This window comes from Bidens hawaiensis, unplaced genomic scaffold, assembly GCF_021521415.1.
Source record: "Bidens hawaiensis isolate Kalapana, Puna unplaced genomic scaffold, B.hawaiensis_p1.1 tig00001961_1, whole genome shotgun sequence".
Lineage (NCBI taxonomy): Eukaryota > Viridiplantae > Streptophyta > Magnoliopsida > Asterales > Asteraceae > Bidens > Bidens hawaiensis.
The window spans coordinates 87,140-105,757 of NW_027491109.1; the positions used below are offsets into that span (position 1 = coordinate 87,140).

At 35.1% G+C, this 18,618-nt stretch overlaps 3 protein-coding genes across 4 annotated transcripts; 1 reads left to right on the forward strand and 2 right to left on the reverse strand.

Annotated features, from left to right (window-relative positions):
• The first annotated feature begins 2,243 nt into the window (after positions 1-2,243).
• LOC143602647 (protein BREVIS RADIX-like) lies at positions 2,244-6,112 on the forward strand. The gene is made up of 5 exons (XM_077079686.1): positions 2,244-2,440; positions 4,341-4,690; positions 5,029-5,158; positions 5,240-5,565; positions 5,640-6,112. Exons 1-5 carry the CDS (start codon positions 2,330-2,332, stop codon positions 5,716-5,718), a joined length of 996 nt encoding a protein of 331 aa, XP_076935801.1. The 5' UTR covers positions 2,244-2,329; the 3' UTR covers positions 5,719-6,112.
• Positions 6,113-6,955: 843 nt separating this feature from the next.
• On the reverse strand, positions 6,956-12,304 carry LOC143603367 (cyclin-dependent kinase F-4-like). 2 transcript variants are annotated; one of them, XM_077080183.1, is made up of 17 exons: positions 12,261-12,304; positions 10,820-11,063; positions 10,325-10,731; positions 10,168-10,246; positions 10,010-10,078; positions 9,707-9,935; positions 9,514-9,616; positions 9,358-9,410; positions 9,199-9,265; positions 8,597-8,705; positions 8,428-8,493; positions 8,273-8,341; positions 8,091-8,157; positions 7,893-8,018; positions 7,655-7,686; positions 7,478-7,553; positions 6,956-7,394 (listed from the first exon to the last, which is right to left on the reverse strand). In XM_077080183.1, the coding sequence occupies exons 3-17, from the start codon at positions 10,330-10,332 to the stop codon at positions 7,195-7,197; spliced, it is 1,353 nt and encodes a 450-aa protein (XP_076936298.1). In that variant the 5' UTR covers positions 10,333-10,731; positions 10,820-11,063; positions 12,261-12,304; the 3' UTR covers positions 6,956-7,194. The 2 variants fall into 2 exon arrangements, with proteins under 2 accessions (XP_076936298.1, XP_076936293.1); XM_077080178.1 differs by lacking the exons at positions 10,010-10,078; positions 10,168-10,246; positions 10,325-10,731; positions 10,820-11,063; positions 12,261-12,304 and having other exon boundaries at positions 7,893-8,015; positions 9,707-9,947.
• Positions 12,305-15,020: 2,716 nt separating this feature from the next.
• LOC143604258 (protein GAMETE CELL DEFECTIVE 1, mitochondrial-like) lies at positions 15,021-17,863 on the reverse strand. Its single transcript, XM_077080793.1, has 4 exons — positions 17,837-17,863; positions 17,159-17,787; positions 15,546-15,735; positions 15,021-15,460 (listed from the first exon to the last, which is right to left on the reverse strand). The coding sequence occupies exons 1-4, from the start codon at positions 17,861-17,863 to the stop codon at positions 15,239-15,241; spliced, it is 1,068 nt and encodes a 355-aa protein (XP_076936908.1). The 3' UTR covers positions 15,021-15,238.
• Positions 17,864-18,618: the final 755 nt, after the last annotated feature.

The following is an 18,618-nucleotide window of genomic DNA, read 5'->3' on the forward strand; positions in this document are numbered from 1 at the left end:
AACACCTGACACCGAAAAACAAATTAAACGACAAAAAAAACACATAAAATAGTTAAAAAATAACTATTACAGTTTTCAACCGACTATACCCAATAAAAAAGACACTCTTGATACATATGAAAAAATTTAAACCACATGTTGCACTACATTTTCTCTCGTTTACAACCGGTCTCGTGCTTTTGTTTTTTGTGCTAATGGTCTCTTTCTAATCAAGCACTCTATTCTTTGGAAGACTGATACGGTTTGCTTACATCCCACCCTCTCATACCCTACTAATAGTTTTTGCCATTATTAACTGTCAAATGCATTATTTAAAAGAATGTCGTCTTTTTTCCTTCTCACTTGTTCTTCATATTATTAAACGAGTCTTTGTATGTAATGTAACTGTGTAAAAAAAACGAGTCTTTGTATGTAATGTAATATATATTTTCTCTATATATTTCTGAATCTTTTTATTTTAAAGATAATCTTGATACAATCTGTAATGCAAAGGAAGTTTGATTTTATTAAAAACTGGAAAAGCAAAGTGATCGATATATATCTGATCCCGGTACTGAGTTACCTCTCTGCCTGCTTCTTCTGTGCACTTTAATTCTCTTTATTTTCTTCCTTTTCCTTGGTCCCAATAAATTGTTGTCTTGAAATTTACTTTTCTTTTCCTTTATCATCACGTAACCGATCTATGGCACTAGTACTACGAGACGTCTTGTTACCAATATATTATTATTTTCTTATATTTTTATTAATATTTAAGTATGTTTGAAATAATATTACTGATATTTAATCCACCACAAACAAGATATTTTAATTATGTTTTAAATATCCCGCCGGGATATGGTGTGATACACATAATGACATAATTATATTTATTTTTTTTTTGTCATTATTATATCTATGTATTAAAGACTAAAAAGAGCATAAATTGGTTGTGGCTCAATGGTAGAGTACTCACTTTACTTTACAAGTGAGAGACAGGGAGTTTAAATCTTACTATCACCAATTTATATGAAAGATATAAGGGATGACCCTGGCTTACCAGGGTTCGAGTCCTGATCTCACCCGGTTTTACCGGCTCCTCGCTGTCGTGCCATTTGGCGAGTGTGGAGGTCGGGTTTTATCCGGTGAGGCCGCGTACGAAATACCCAGCGTTACTTAGTTTGTCGTAAAAAAAAGAAAAGACTAAAAAGAGCAAGTGTAATTACATATAGTTACCCAGGGCCAATCTCATCCGGCCACCTGTCCCGTCTATTTTTTTTTTGTTTTTTTTTATCATCTTGAGTTTACATTTTCTTTAGCTCCGTTTACCTTATGCATTGGGGTTCTACGTCGGAGTCATAATCGTTATGATATGTTTTTGTATTTGCGTTTTGATATCTGAGTTCGTGGCGTTTTTCTTATTCCATTTATGTTGAGTTTGCAACTTCTTTCGTTTGATTACCTCAATGTCTTGGGATATGCGCGCTAAAGTGATAGCCATCATGACATGTTTTTGTAATTGTTTTGATATTCAAGTCCGAGACTTTTTTTGTATTTGATTTTGAGATTGTAGTTTCTTCCGTTACGTTTTTTTAATGCCTTGGGGCTCTACATTGACGTCATAGCCACCATGATATGTTTTTGCATTCGCGTTCTAATATTCAAGTCTATTAGAATATCCTCATGCAATGCGCTTTGGAAGAAAAGGAACGAAATTTTAAATCAAATTTCGTTCATGCGTACTTAAGCATAATCTTTTAAAGTACGGTACTAGAGTTATTCTTTCTTTTCCTTTTATTGATAAAAGTTATCAGTGGTGTTATTCTTAAGCCTTATAAATATACTCCACATAATACTGTTCAAATTTGGGGATCATGTGGGGCCCAAAGAATGTTACAAATCCTAATATAAAATAAATATATGCATATATATGATATACGTAACAAATAATTATATACCCAAATGCGTCGATCTCAAGTTTATAAAATCACTAACCAGATTTCTATTAAAATCTTGATGATAAATAAATTCATATCCATATATATAATATCATCATTATCTTGATGCTTTAAAGAATCTTGTATTTCTAACCAATCTTGATTGCATAAAATATCAAACATTTAATTCATTAAGCTTGCAATCAATGATATTTAATTTAACATTATTTAATGAATACAATCTCACAATATATATGATGGATGCTTAGTTACCTCCAAAGGTGGTAAAGTTTTATTCTTTATGTTACTTTCTGGTGTATGTGCAGAGGGAATAATATAAAAAGAAATTTTGTATTTTGCTTAAAACAAAACATATAAAGAGGCTAGGGATCGAAGGTGTAAAAAGTGCAAAGAAGATGCTGACGTGTATAACATGTTCCAAGCAGCAAATAGAAGATGGAGGTGAGGAAGTGGCGGCGCGTGGGACTCCAAACACTAAAGAAACCATCAAAAGCCTGACGGCGCAGGTTAGCTTTACCACCCCAGAAAACTCTATCATGCGCACATACATATATACATAATAATACTTATTGTCCTCATCCTATGTGGCTTTATATATTTAGCATTATTTATTGTATCCTTTCCATGCATCTTTAAACATAGCAAAATCTTGCTCAGACCATGCTTATGACACTTATTACTGTTTGGTACCACCTAAAGTGGTTATTTATATGTGACATTAATAGTAGTTGTCTAGTTGGGTCCTTTTAAAAGCGTCTTTCGAGTCAAATAAAGAGAATGTTTTAGTCTCATATATCGTTAACGTTAAGTTTACAGTAAACCACGTAATGCTGGTTAATAGTTAATACATAGAATGTTTAGTCTTTACGTCAAGTTTGCAGGTGAACACATTATTATATATTAGCTGGTAAATATTTTTCAAATATTTTGTATCATTATGTATTCAGTTATTTACCTATTGTGAAACTGTGCGTGTATCAGAGATTGATCAATCAAAGAATTGAATACGAAATAATACAAAATATTTGGGAAATATTTTCCCGCTAATAATAATAGCATCAACGTCAAAATTTAAGGTAAAACATATAATATTGGTTGGTATATATAGGATAGATGTTATTGTTTTGGATTATTGTGGAGTTGTGATAGTATTTGAACTAAATAGTTGTTTGTTACTAGAAAGGTATTGTCACGTCTAGTTTGGAATTAAAAATAGGCCCACATACTTTTTGTATTCTCAATGTGGAAGATGGTGTGAAATATGGGGATCTGTTCAGAATGTGTTGTTCAAAAAAATTGAAATGAAACTGCCACTCTAACTTAGGCTTTCCACATTTGGTTTAAAATAACTTCTTTTTAAGTGCAATTATTAATTTGAACACCTAAAAATGTCATAATTAATGTTTGAACTGCCCAAGAAAGTTGGCTAGGTTCTGTTCTTAGCTGATTTTTCTTAAAATGGTTTTGGGTAATTTTGAGTATAAAATTTAGTCCAGGTGTTTGTATACTTGTTCATCCTTTCAAATTTTTGTACAATTCAAGCTCTAAAAACGTGTATCAGATTTGGATTGGTTGTTCCATTAATTCACACGCGTATCAGATTAGCGCTCGTTGCTACACTCACACATCCGCCCTTAATTCCCCACAACGCCCCATCAGGGCGGTGTGTAGCATCGGGCGACGGGCACTACTCTACTATATACATAGCCTAAGACACAATACTACATAAATTAATATAGAGTGCTATGAGTAAATGTTAGTTGAAACAATATTAACTACAGGCGGCTACATTAAATATTGGGCCATTCTTAGATTTACTTTCATTCATTTAGTTCTGCACCACAGGCTACTAGACAATGCAACATTCAAGATTTTTAAATTTTACTTCTGAGCTACCGACATGCACTCTATAGAATATATACAATATGTTTTTTGACCTTTGAAAGTGACACCTAGATTATTTTACTGTACAACAATCTAGAAGCATATCATGCTGAAAAAGTTCTAAAAAATCTTGTAACATGCTTCCCATTATCATGTGTTTACAACAAAATCTTTAGTTAGTACTTAGTAGTTGGTACAATATATGTACTATGTTTATAGTTTTGAGATTCCTTTGCTTTCAATAATAACAAAATATATTAAAAAGTGTAATCTTCAAATCACCATTGACTGAGGGAAGATACAAATTGACTTGAAATAGATTATAGATTATGGGGGGTTAGATTTGGAAACTGCACAATGTGTGACAGATATTCCATAAGGAAAAGACAATACACCCATGTTGGGATAAGAGACACACGAGTGTCCTATATCGGTCCCACCATTGATTTTTTGTCTCCTTGTACCACAATTTGATAAAATTATTATTTACCTTAAACTCTAAACCGTAAACCTGGTGTGCAGATAAAAGATGTATTGAAAGTTTCGGGTCCTTCGAAGGGGAAACCTCCGATAGCACCTAGTAGTTACAAGAAAGGGCAAAGAGGTTACTCGGATTTTGAAACTATAATTGGCGGGGCTCGCTTTCCTTATATGCAACCGGGAAGCTCGGGTTCTATTCCTGCTTGGGACTTTACTAGCAATGATCCTAATCATGCAAGTGGCGGTTATGAACCACCTAGACAATCTGGTCATTTGGTCTTGGAGGATGAAGATGAACCTAAAGAGTGGATGGCTCAGGTTGAACCTGGTGTTCAAATCACTTTTGTTTCGTTACCTAATGGTGGAAATGACCTTAAACGGATTCGATTCAAGTAAGACTTTATTTCACACTAGCAAGATACAAAAGTTATGAAACTAGTATATAAAGTAATTACTATAAACGAGTTATATTTGTCTAGTCAAGACATAAATAAAATAGGTTAAAAACGCGACCAAAGTCACCTCAATTGTATTTTAATGTAATAAACGTTTTCTATTATATTTATTTCTATTCAAAATAATTTTTGAAAAGATTATATTGATCCTCTAATAATAATTACAACTAAAAGGGTATGTTTGTACACTAAAAACCAATCACATACCATATATAAGCATTTACTTTATGGGTTATAACTCTACTTCACTAGTTATTATTCATTCTATATGAAAGCCGGGAAATGTTCAACAAATGGCAAGCTCAGAGGTGGTGGGGCGAAAACTACGACCGCATAATGGAGCTTTACAATGTTCAAAGATTCAACTGTCAAGCTTTAAACACGCCTGCACATTCTGAAGACGGGGTAACAACTAAGAACTAATCTTTCTTGCATTTTTATAAACAGTTAATTAGAAAGCACGCATAACGTTTACAAATTATGCAGAGGGACTCTACTTACTCGAGGCTCGGATCATCAAGGGAAAGCCCAATGATGACTCCATCAATTAACAAAGAGTGGAACAAGAACTATGGAGGCAATCAGCATTACAATGTGGGACCCAATGTTTACGCGCCTGGTGGGCCCAAGGGTGATGTGTCATCCATGGAGGCATCAAGGACAACAACTTCTTCTAGAGATGAAGCTTCGATGTCGGTTAGTAATGCTAGTGATATAGAGTCTGAGTGGGTCGAGCAAGATGAACCGGGTGTTTATATTACCATTAGACAGTTGACCGATGGCACTAGAGAGCTTAGGCGTGTTCGATTCAGGTAAAATATTTAAAAAAAAAAATAAAATATTTTTTTCATAAAATCACGGAATGATTTTCTTTGTGTTAATGCAGTCGTGAGAAGTTCGGGGAAGTGCATGCAAAACTTTGGTGGGAACAAAACCGGGAGAGAATACAAACTCAATACCTTTAGTTATACGGCAACCAGCTACTCTTAACCTTTTTAACAGTTCAAGATCAGCTCTAATGAATATGATATACAGTCATTGTTTGTTCACTAATCATATCGTTATCAGGGTTCTAGTTTTTTATGGTAAGGTGCGGGTTTGGGGATATGAAACTTTAATGTTATATGTAACGGTTTATCTCATGGAAGATAACTTATGAGGGGGAAGGTTTTATTGTTTCTTTTCAGGGAATTTGAATTGTTTTTGTAAGTTGAAATTTGCAGTGTTATATTTATTTGTTTGTTTATTTGTTGTTTTGATGAAGAGCGACTAGTGTCACGAGTCGTCTTCATGCGCGAATCATCTTTTGATGTAGTGATTGGAACATACAAATTATAACATTGAATTATAAACTTTAATGCAAGACTGTATAAGGGATTACAAAACATAACTTAGATTTGTTCTCCTGCTCGTTTTTCACACTCGTGATATCAAGCCAACGACCAAAGCAGTATCTTCGCGTGTGCTAGGGATGTTTAGAGTCCAAATCAAACCATCCGGCTGTCGGTTTGGGTTTACAGCTCTACTTTCTGTACTTCTTGACGATCTGGTTTTCTCCTAACCGTACTCGATGGTTTTGTTTAAAAACCGGATTGAAACGTTCACTTATTCATTAGTAGTTTTCATCTTTCTTATATAGGATAATATCTACTCTCTTATACCTTCGAATAAATGTAAATTTATGTTATTATGTTGTCCGGTAGTAGTTTTGACAACCAACGGCAAGAAGTTACATGTAAGATCTATTTCACGCACGGAAGGTTATCGTTCTGAACCTTGTTAGTTATATTTTTCGGCCTAACAATTGGTAACAATTTCATTCAAGCAAAACGTATTTGGGCTAATAGAATGAATAATAGTTATTCACAATAACCTCACTTTTGTCTCGCTAGTCGCTCCCTTGAAATCGCTCACTCCCTCCCCGCTCAAATACGAACTCACGCTTTTGGGATGAATGGATAGTATAGTGTAGCATGTATGATGTTATTCGTTATCAGCTTGAAGCATTATTTTTAAAACTTGTGTCATTTGTTTATTTACTGTTTTTTCCCACAATTCAAGTGACTTAAATCAGCCCGAATTCAAACTTCCAAACCGAAAAATGGAACACCACTACTTTATGCATCACGTCTAGCGATTTTATAGAAAAGTATAAAGATTCAAAAAAAACCAACAAAGTGTATCAAAGAAATGTGACAAAGGGGCCCATAGCATCCGCTAGTTATATAAAACACCCTTCAACTCCATGATTCATAAACACGACCAACCAGACCGAAGAAACTTTTGTTACAAAGCAGACCATAACACTTATTTCACTTCACACAGACCGACAAGGTACGACTGACTTGATCACACCAGTAAAAGAGGTTTCCTTGCAAGCAAAAATGCAAAATGAACGAAAGTAAAACACGCTTTGACAAAGACCCAAAGAAAGTATGACGTCATCCTGCCACTTTACTACTATAAACTTGAGACCTTCCAGTAAACAAGTCTGATGATCTACCATTGGCCACCACTCCCGCTTTCATTGGTGAATGCCTGGTTCCACCACCTCTCCCAGCCCCGATCGTCATATTTCCCAACTTATCAGCTGTATCCCCGACAATGCCATTCCCTCTTCCCTTCCCCATATTCATTCCTCCTGTCACATTAAATGTTTCTCATCATCGATGTATATTTCTAAAAACAAATTTATCAGTGAAAATCTAATGAATAAACTCGTACTTTGATTGTTCTTGATGGGTGGTTGGTATTTTGGTAGCCTCAAAGAGTTGGTATTTGTCTTTTCATTCAGTCCATCCTGAAACGGTATAGAAACATGTTAACAACCACAAAATACCAACATAAAACAGATACAAGTTTAAGAAACATATTCCATTAATAATTGTTGATCTCACACACCTGTCGATTCATATCCAGTTTCCGTTGCACGCCTGTAACAAATTTAAGCACAATATGAGTATACAGGCAAGACCAACTATCTATAAAAAATCTGGGGATGATCAACTACTAGAAATAACCACCAAATGGCGGTTTGGCAATTTGAGTATCGGGTTCAGGGGGTTGGCCAAAAACACCTTTTGTACAGAAAGTTAACATTATATAAACAATTAGCGTGTTGACTGTTGAAATTTATTACCTGTATTTAGAGATGCGTTCACTTTGGCGGATGAAGTAATATAACCAGCAGGCTTTGAGTTGGACAAAGACCCGGGATATTTCTTGGTCAATTTCTGGTCCACAATCCTCCTACCAGTCAATCCTGCTGAAAAACCTCAAACCAATTACAATCTTATATTCAACAAAGTAAAATGAACGGCCAATAGAATCAACAAACCAGATGGAGGCGTCCTAGCAATTGTAGTTGATTTAGGGCGAAGTGAAGGTGGAATAAAGTAACAGCTCTGCACATTAATAGAAGAACTATTTAGATTATCTTAAATTACACTTTAAAACATATTAAAAATAGCAATTACGGAACACTCTTGACTAATTTGGATCATTGGGTGTTTTAAGTACCTGAAAGAAAGGATGCTGAAGAGCTTCTGAGGCTGTAGGCCGCTTACATGGATCCCAAGAGCAAAGTGACTACATCGCAAAACAATAAGAAAACATATATATCATTTTTAGTTTAATTTGTATCCGGTAAGTGAAGTGAAGTAACCCATGCTTACTGCAATCAGATTGACTGCATCCTTGCTTGCAGATGGTATCAAGGCAGAAAGATTCACGCCACAAAGCTGCATTATTTCATTTTAAATACATGAGGAAACAGACATATGTTCAACAAAGTTAATAAACTTAATGAATAAAAAGTTTTTGTTTTTAAATAAAGAAACTAACCTCTGGAAACAGATAGTTGATACTACTCGCTAGTCCAAGTCCCTCAGCCCATGAGCTTTTTGTTGGGCTGCCTATCACACTGCATATTTTATATATTTCATCTGCTTCACTGCAGACACGAAAGGAGAAGCAAGGTTCAGTTCCAATATATCTTAGTCAAAAACAGTCCCCTAATCCACATCACAAGTCATGTACAACTCATAAAGCACAATAAGACAATCACATTAAGAAACCACAATCCTGCTGGAGGTGGCATCATATTACTATATCAGCATACAATGCAACAAATATACGTAACCAAGTTGTTTAAAAATATGTTTCTATTGTGCTAGTGGATTTTTGGGTAGATGGTAGTGATCCAGAACACATTAGTAGCTACACAAATGAGAAGTTGTTCTTTTTAGTTAACACTAAACATGATTAACAGCTCAAGACAACATTCATGATTAATTATTTAACCGTGTGCATCAAATTGACCATTTCTGAGACATTTGATCATATTCAAAGAGGAAACATTCAAGGAAAATCTAGATGACACTGATGCTGCTGTTACAATGGAGGAAATAACAATGTCGAGTTTATTTGTGTAACTTATCACACACCTTGAACCTGGAAAAAGTGGTCGAAGCGTAAACAATTCAGCCATGATTGCTCCCATTGCCCACATATCTGTTGATTTGAAGAAATATAACAAAATTAAATTACACACGAAGTTCTAAAAAAATGAAGAGATTAGCATCATACAAAGTTTATACACTCACCAACAGCAGAACCATATGTCTGTGCCTGGAGAAGAACCTCAGGAGCACGGTACCTGCAAAGTGCAAACAATACATTTCAGTAACCAGCAGAAAGATAATATTCGAAGCAAGTAGTTTTCAAGTAAGAGTTATAGATAGGGATGATTGACCACTCACCAACGTGTTGAAACATACTCGGTGTAAGGTGGTTGTGAAACGATTTCACGTGCAAGTCCAAAATCAGCTATTTTTATTACATCCTTGGAAACAAGAAAATTTTCTGCAGCATAATATAGAAACAAATTAGAAACATGCTATTGAACGTTTAACAGTTTATCCAATTTGTTAGTTAAAAAGTCATAATAATCACCTGGTTTAAGGTCACGATGAAAGTAACCACGCTGATGCATATATGCAAGACCTTGAAACACTTGAAAGCACCAGTTCTTTATTTCAGTTTCAAAGAAAAGCTTCAGTCTATCTTTCATAAGTTGGTATAAACTGCATTCCATGTACTCAAACACAAAGTATAAGATGTCATTTTCTCTGACAACCTCCTTAAGCTTCACAATATTTGGATGATTCATCTTACGCAGCGACTGCCAATTAAAGAGGGTTCGTTTATTAATTTGCATGGAAGAAAGTGTTGAAAGCATTTAAAAAGTGATGTTACCTTGACTTCTCTTAAATTAATGCACTCTTCCCATGAATAATACTTCCTCTTCATTTTCTTAATTGCAACCTGTAAAATAAATAACCCAACTTCAATAAAGACAACTTTTAGCTCTTTTTAAGATTAGTTCCAAAAGATTTAAGAATTTGGTAATTTACCACTTCACCGTTCTGCTTATTTAATGCTCGCCATACAACCCCAAAGCTACCATTACCAACTTCCTTGATTATCTTGTACCTGCAAAAGACCAGGCCTAGAACTTTAGTAATGACTTCACTTCATTATAGCCTAAATCACAAATGAGAATCAGTTCACCTTTCCATTTTTTTGTATGCAACTGCTTGTAGCAACTTATTTACGCAAACGAAACAATAAAAGAAGAAACAACGGACTTAAATCTTTAAGACAACTATAGAACTAGATAATATAGTATATATCCACCCTCAGCTTTCCATATGCTTCTGATGGACAGGCTTCATAGCCTTATTCATAAAGAAAACCAAATCAATGGCACCGAGACATTGAATAGATTTGTAATGAAAAAAGAACTCAGAACTGCAGGTCATCATTATGCTTAGCTTATAAAAGCAGAAAACTTGTAGCCAAAAAGAAAGCCTCCAGTGAATAAGGTATCAGTTGCAGAATCTTCAGCCGATATTTGTTTTGTGAATCTGATTTGTATCCATCAGAAAGAACAAGTGTTGCAAAGAACCTAATCTCATCTAGTAAGAAAAAAAATGAGAACTATGTTATTTACAGAACTAAACTGCAGATTACAACTTGATTAATAAGTTACAAAAAAACGCTTACTTTTTAATGCTGACTAAAAGATCCAACTCCTGAATCATAAAAAAAATAAACTTTCATTACGCCTGCTTAATTGTTTGTACACAAGCTCACTAGGTGCAGTTAACTAAAGAAAAATAAGGGAAACTTCTGGGATTGAGAGAACACCAATCGAGAACTTTCTGGAATGAGAAAATCTGATACTGGAAATATTCTGACAAGGGGTGTGCATGCTCCATGTCTCAAGGGGAATTAAAACCTTTACAAACTGAAAAAGCACATTAGCTTAATTATAATATTATAATCATACAACATGATGTTCATTTTTCATGTAATTAACTATCAGTTTTACAAGAACAGTGGAGTCATATTCAAACATATTCAAGACTTGCAACTACAAGGAACAACAGCCCACAAGCGTAATCCAAACACATATCCCTTTATATAACTTTAAAGGAAATCAGGTAGATTGATTTCAACATAATAGAGACATTTAAACTGAACAAAGCTATGAACAAACTTATAGAAACCTAAACCTATTCACCTCTAAGACTATGCATTGCCGAACCACGCCCAGGACGTTTTCATGCCACCTAGGCATGTTAACGCCCCAAACACCAGACCACCCAAAGCAAAATGAGGCGTTAAAGGGAAATGGGAGGGGATGTTTTTTTCCCAAATTCGTTGACGCATTAACGCCCTAAACCACAGGCCAAGTGGGGTCCACGGTCCACTTTCAAATGCACCAATCAAACCTCTTTCTTTTATTTATTCTCTAGTTAGCCCACAACACATATAATAAAGGGTAGTTGGTTAGTTAACGGCTTCCCGCCTAAGTGGCGTTTAAACTAAAGGACTCTAGTTAACCCTCAACACATAGCCTAAATAGAGAACCAATAATTATTTACATACAACAAAACTAGCAAAAAACATTAATAACAATAATATTACATTACACAAATTACAACAAAAGTAACCATCAAACTAACAAAATAATTATCATCCTGATTTACATAACTGTTCTAACAATATATATAAATCATAGCACATAATTTCCATATTTGAAATACCAAAAACTTGCATAAAGTAAAGAATAAAAGTAAGAAGGTAAATTAAACCTAACAAAGTAAAAGTTAGAATGAAGCACCGAATCATAACCATGTCTGCAATCACTTTATATATCCATCAATTGACAAAGCTACAATAGAAGGTTACTTGTTATAAATATATATCTATCAGATTCTAAACCTACAACAGAAGGTTACTTGTAAACCTAAAATAATATTAATAAGATTCCTAAAAAAAGGCAGAATTCAATTCAATTCAACAATAGAAACCAGATCTAATCAATCCGATGAAATGAAAACAAAAGCAATCGAGATCTGGATAGAACAAACAAATTAAAACGAAACGATGGCGTATGATTGAAAAGAAAGAATGAATTGAATAGAATAGAATAGAATACCTCGTGTAGGGTACACGGCATAACCTTAGGTTAACTCCAGAGCTGGTGAAAGATAGAGAAGATGAAGAAACCCTCACCCACCGATTGATTGATTGATTGATGATTAAGCTGTTATTGGTGTGAGAAGAAAACCTAATTATAATTATAATTAATAATGGTCAAATAATGTGTGACAGCGTTTATATTGATGGATACACGTGGATGTGGGGTATATATGATTAGGACTCACACGCCCCACCTAATTATCACAAACAAAAAACCCCAGTTTATTTACCCAATCCAATCCCATTGTCACTCAAATTCGGGTTTAGGCATTCGTAAACCAATACTCGTTTATTAAAGTCCGTCTCAAATTCGTTTAAATCTGTCGGGTTTTAATTGGGTAATTACCTAACAGGTTCCAAGTTCTTATTGGGTTTTGACAAAATGATTGTCATGTATACCCGGCCCAAAACCTGTCTGGTTTCTATCGGGTTCTGCCAAAATAAAATATCTCAAATAATTGTCAAAAATCAGTTCGACAATAATATATTTATATATACAACATAAAAGAATTATGTCGGTGTATAATCGGGTAAATATGTCAATGTTATCGGGTAATCGGGTATATTATAAATCCTAAACCCACGAAAAATTAATCACAAACTCGCTCCAAACCCTAATAGGTCAAGTATTATTTGTCCTAGTTATGTCGGGTGACGGATCTAGAAATTTTCTCACATGAATCTTGACTCATATAAACTATTAAAAAAACATTTTCACATGACACAGCGACAACCTCTTCCCCCCCCCCCCCACCCAGCCCAACCCTACACATAAGGTAGGTTCTCACGCCATTATAACCATTATGTTTTAACTCACACACTCTCTTCAAATGGTAGGTCTAGAATGCCTACACCTTGTTCGGAAGTCGGAACTTAGCGAGTCCATGTTTGATTGTACCATGTGTTTTCCTAGTCATTAAACTATGTGATGTTTAGATGAGACATGAAATTTAATAGGATATATCATAATAATTGAAGTAAAGTGTTATTTTCATCCTTGTGGTTTGGCGATTAATGCGAATTTAGTCTAAAAAGATTATTTTTTTGCTTATGGATCATTCACGTTTTCTCAATTCTTGCCAATTACATCCAAATCACTAACCCCATTAAATTTAATCGTTAAGTCAGGATAGACATGTCTTTATTTTAAAACTTATTCAAGTGAACTATGGTTTTCGTCTCTATGGTTTGTCCAAATATGCGGTTTAAGTCCAGCAGTTTCAAATTTGCAATTTCTTTCCTATGGTTTCATTTCACTTGCAATTAAACCCGAATTCACTAATCTCGTCTAGTCTGATCGTTAAACTCATCAATGTGTCCTTCACGTGAGGGGCATTTTTGTTCCTTCCCTTTTTTCCCTTTTTCCCCAAATACACCCCAGCCCCTCAAGTGAGAGGGCTTGCGAATTAGGGCTGAGGTTTATTTTGGGAGAAAAACGACAAAACTGGTCGTCACGTGAGGGGCACGCAGATGGGTTAACGACCAGACTTAACAAGGTTAATAAATTCGGGTTTAATTGCAAGTGAAATGAAAATATAAGAACGAAAATTGCAAACTTGAAACTATTGGGCTAAAACCGCAGATTTGGACAAACCACAAGGACGAAAACCGCAGTTCACTGAAATAAGTATTATAATAAAGAAAGAGTGAAAAAACATATATACCCCTGACTTAATGATTAAATTTAACGGGGCTAATGATTTGGATGTAATTGACAAGAATTGGAAAACGTTGATGATCCATATGAAAAAAATAAACGTTTTAGACTAAATTCATATTATTTGACAAAAACAAAGACGAAAATGACATTTTATTCTAATAATTGAAATGCCCATGCACATATACACCATAAACCTGTCATAATAATTTTGTTAAAGCAAACCCAATAAATGCTAATTAATTATTCATGTGTCTCTTTTATGAATGGTGACATTAGGTTTTGGAACAAAATAATTCTCTTTTATGTTTTTCTTCATAAACAATAATGTTGGGTTGTAATTAGGTAATGTGGGGTTTTGGATTTGATGGATTTAATTAAATCATAAGGGGGGCACCCCATTATTAGGTATTTTTATATTTCATTTGTTTATATTCGGGTTTGAGGATAGATGCAATTGACCCAAGAACCAACCCAAGTTTGAGTTGTGATTTGGATTGCGTTATTTTTTTTTAATATAAAAATGAGCTTAAATGAATTGAGTGAATGAAATTAAAAATCACGAATACATAACTTTTTTCAAATATAACTTTTGATTATTATATTATGTAAGATGATGCAAGTATACAAAATGTTACCTATTCAGTTCTTATGGAGTAAATGCACTGGTGGATCAAGTATGCTCCATTGCTTCTTTAGTGCATCGAATGCCCATTGAGCAAGTAAGCTTATGCCATGTGTGCCAACATGGCATGGATAGCGGCCTATAACCAAGTACAACACATAGCCAAACTGTTTCAGGATTCAAATCTAATTAAGATCCAAGCTTATACCTAAATAAGTGTTTACTTCAAAATTGGGAAGATAAACAAGACAGATTCAAGAAACATAGATCTTAAAGCTTACTATAAATAGAAACTATGTTATTGAAATCAAGGACATGTCTAACTGGTGGTGTACTAATAGACAGCAAAGTGTAGATCTGATGGATTGACCTAACTCTCCCACACTCTCTTCCATGTCACTCTATATTCCATCCATATACAAAACAAACAAGGTTTGAAATCCATTTCAGTTTTCATCATACTAACCACAAAACATAGTTTTGCTCCAGTTTTTCAGCCTTGCTACATGTGACTTAACAAAACATTGCAAAGCAGAAAACATTAATGATGGTGTGTCCCACTACATGTGACAATTAAAAAAGAGACCATATTATTGATCAAGAATCCGAACTGTCTAACAACAAAAGCAACACCACTCAGTCTCATCAGTGTCTATTTCGGGTGTAGAATCTTGCGCCTGCGAGGTGTCTCTCGTTTTACAAACATCTTCTCATAGTCATTAAGCGGTCGGGTGGACCCATCTGCTAAACTCTTAAACTTCCAACCACCACCGTCCCCACGCTTCCCACGAGGCCCCATTTTCTCAACCGTGATTTCCCACCCCTCTGATGGGCGTCTTCTGCTGTATTTGTGAACCTTCACTTCGTAATTCATCTGTTTATGAAACAACAAAACAACATTAACATCTCCAAAAAGACAGCTGCTATCTGAGAATTAGAAAATTGGTTTTTAAGGTTACCTTCGCCTTGTTGAAGGTGAACCTCTCAAGGAACTCCTGATATATAATCTCAGATTCTTTCATTGATATCTCGTATAGCACCTCATCCGGATCCTTGATGGTCCCGTCCCAACCCTCGGGCATCACTTTAAAGTCTGGTTTGTATGGTAAAGTTGCGACGTGAAATTCTCTATCGTGCCACTCAAAAAATCTGCATCATCATCATCATCATCATCATCATCATCGTACTCAGTATATCCCACCAATAGCAAAGCTATGGTAGGGTCTGAGGAGGGTAAGATGTAGACAGCCTTACCTCTACCCCATAAGGATAGAGAGGCTGCTTCCGGTGAGACCCCCGGCTCGATAGTAGTTTTGCATCAAGCCTTGGACATAAGGCACATAGCACTCAATCATCGGGACACCGGCTGATCGGTGCATGTACCCTTGTCTTTCGGCTATCAACGCCACTACATGATGCCTGATTAACCGTCCGTCACTTTTAACGTTATTTTCACGAGATTAGTAAAATAACGTCAAAATTAGTGCAATTTCACTTTTGCCCACCCGAGGGTTCACACATATATACATCATATGTGCGCACCGCAAGCAGGGCTTTCACTCAAAAAATCTGCAAATAACAAAAATAGTAATAACAATGATAATGATAATAATAATAATAATATCAAGAAAATAGATACTATAGACACGTAATTGTTCTTGTATAAATAGTATAAATATGTAACAGAAGTTAGGATTGTTCTACACCTAGGCCGGTAAACGAACCAATCGTTCATTGAACCATCTGTGAATTGTTCAGCAGAAAGTCAATTTATGTCCGTTTAAAGTTTAAACAAACAAACATGAGCACTTGTTTCGCTCGTACAATTATGTTTGTGAATGTTCGTTCATTCACGCATATTTTAAGTTTGTTCTTTTATGTTCATTTACGTTTGTTAATTAACCTTTGTTTAAGTTTGTTTATATAATTCAGTTATTTATTTTAAACCCACTACAACAGTACAACTTACTCTACTTTTGTTAATTTTTAGGCCCGGCAGATTGATGTTCATGTTTAATTTTAACTGGTATTATCTCGGTTATGTTTTTCCATCTATGTTCAGTTATGTTCATTCGTTTATGTTTGTGTATTAACAAGCAAACATAAACAAACTAAACACGCTCAAACATGAACAAGAAAACACCCATAGTTTAATTGTTCGCTTGTGTTCGTTCATTTACAGCCTATATAGATCAATTACCTCCTCAATTGTATTATAAAATGCAAAATGATTTTTTGTATCTGGTCATTTTAAAAATCCAACATTGGTTTACGAAAATACGTAAAAAAAATCAAAGTTCAAAATTTCTTTTTCTATATTTTTATTGTACAACATCGACGTACTTTCATATCCACTCCCAATTCTCTATTTCTAATATCTTCCAATTTCGTATTTTCTACAATGGATAATTCGTATCCAAAACTTCATTGATTTTTATACTTAAATAAATAACTTATTTGTTTTTGAATAATCTTATTACTTTTAAAACTTCTTATAATAGAATAAAAATAATCATAAATTATACTTAACAAAAAACTGATTTTGGCAATCACAATCAATAAATTAACTTACTCGGGGAAATTGTCAAGCAACTGCTCAATAGAATCATCTAACGGGTGTCCAAGTTTTTTCAACCATAAAATAGCATGCACCCGCTGCCTCATAATCCTATAATCTTTAGCCAATTTCTCAACCGTATAAACTGCCGGATTCTCCTTATGAAGCCGATACATTTCCGCCTTTTCTGAATCCTTCAAATACGCGCCTCTAGCCCCCGGCTCGATCACCTGCTTCATCAACATGGTAGTTTCACGCAACCTATCTTCCCACTTACTAGCAAATTCCCCATCTCTACGCGAAGCTGCAGCCGCCTGTTTCCTTATCTTTTCTAAATCATCCTCGTGTGACAGATCTAATGCCTTCCGTCTTACACCACTACCAGGAACACCGCCAGTGTCACCACCAGCAGTGTCACCAACCTTTTCACCTACAACCTCGCCATCAAAATGGTCTTTGGTTAGGCCACTTGACCACGTGGATTCAGATCCCCAATCAACTTCACCTTTGTTTCCTCTGCCTGTAGTTGACAGAAACCTGACGCTTGTATAAGATACTGTGTTTGTCACGGGTGTGGATCTTGCATTTAGAGACGGCTGGGATAACACGTGAGTGATCGCATGTTTACCGAGTATTCGCCAAGTCTACACTTTGCAGTTTATATTATCAAAAACTCATTCCTGACAAACATACAGATACAAAACCAGTAAATACTGACATGTATATCATTTCCAGTTCCACAACATCACTGATCTCAAATTACACACTATAAACAAAACATGAGGAAAAAGTTTATAAAACTCCTTGTGAATGCAAATAACTAGAACGGTAAACAAGTCGAGCCGAGTCAAGGCAGCGTGAGTTCAAGCTCATTAAACAAGACATATCAGCTCAGCTCGATCTCAAAGTTAAACGAGCCTAAGAGTATTGTTGTAAAAATCATTAGGCGCTAGTCAGGCGGTGAGGAAAGAACTAGCGATTAATCGGGATTAATCGAATTGGAATTTATATGTAAATTTTCAAATATACATATATATTCCAAATTTTACGTATAAAATTCACAATTTTGACCAATTTTGGACAAATGGGGACTAATCGGGGATTATTCGGCACCTAGTCAGGAATGCTACAACACTGTCTAAAAGCGAGCAAACGAGCCGAGCTTGGATCGAGTTCCTCTCGGTTAAAAAAATGAGCCAACTCTGCTCAGGTCGTTTCAAATAAAGTTTTTTTAGCTAGCTTCATTCGAGCTTTTATCGAGACGCGAGCTATTTGAACAGCCCTACGTATAACAATACAGTGGCATCTTGAGCTTTTGCTATGTATATATACGTCACATATCAGCCGTTCGTTCTAAACCATTAAGATTTGACGGCCAGCGTTAATCAGATGGTTTGTCTTTAAATGACGAGGTTAGAGTCGGTTCGGTATAAAGTAATGAAATTGATGAGGGAATTGAATGGATAATTATCAAT

Bases quoted from the DNA above. Each gene is read 5' to 3' on its own strand.
- LOC143604258 (XM_077080793.1), bottom strand. From the start codon at position 17,863: ATGTCAGTATTTACTGGTTTTGTATCT. The intron at 15,736-17,158 runs GTAAGTTAATTT...ATGATGATGCAG, and splicing joins TTGCTTGACAATTTCCCCGA to ATTTTTTGAGTGGCACGATA. The intron at 15,461-15,545 runs GTAACCTTAAAA...TTTCATAAACAG, and splicing joins TCACCTTCAACAAGGCGAAG to ATGAATTACGAAGTGAAGGT.
- LOC143602647 (XM_077079686.1), top strand. From the start codon at position 2,330: ATGCTGACGTGTATAACATGTTCCAAGCAGCAAATAGAAGATGGAGGT. The intron at 2,441-4,340 runs GTTAGCTTTACC...CCTGGTGTGCAG, and splicing joins TCAAAAGCCTGACGGCGCAG to ATAAAAGATGTATTGAAAGT. The intron at 5,159-5,239 runs GTAACAACTAAG...CAAATTATGCAG, and splicing joins CTGCACATTCTGAAGACGGG to AGGGACTCTACTTACTCGAG.
- LOC143603367 (XM_077080183.1), bottom strand. The intron at 7,687-7,892 runs GTAATAAATTTC...AATTTGTTACAG, and splicing joins GAACGCATCTCTAAATACAG to GCGTGCAACGGAAACTGGAT. The intron at 7,554-7,654 runs GTGTGTGAGATC...ATACCGTTTCAG, and splicing joins AACTGGATATGAATCGACAG to GATGGACTGAATGAAAAGAC.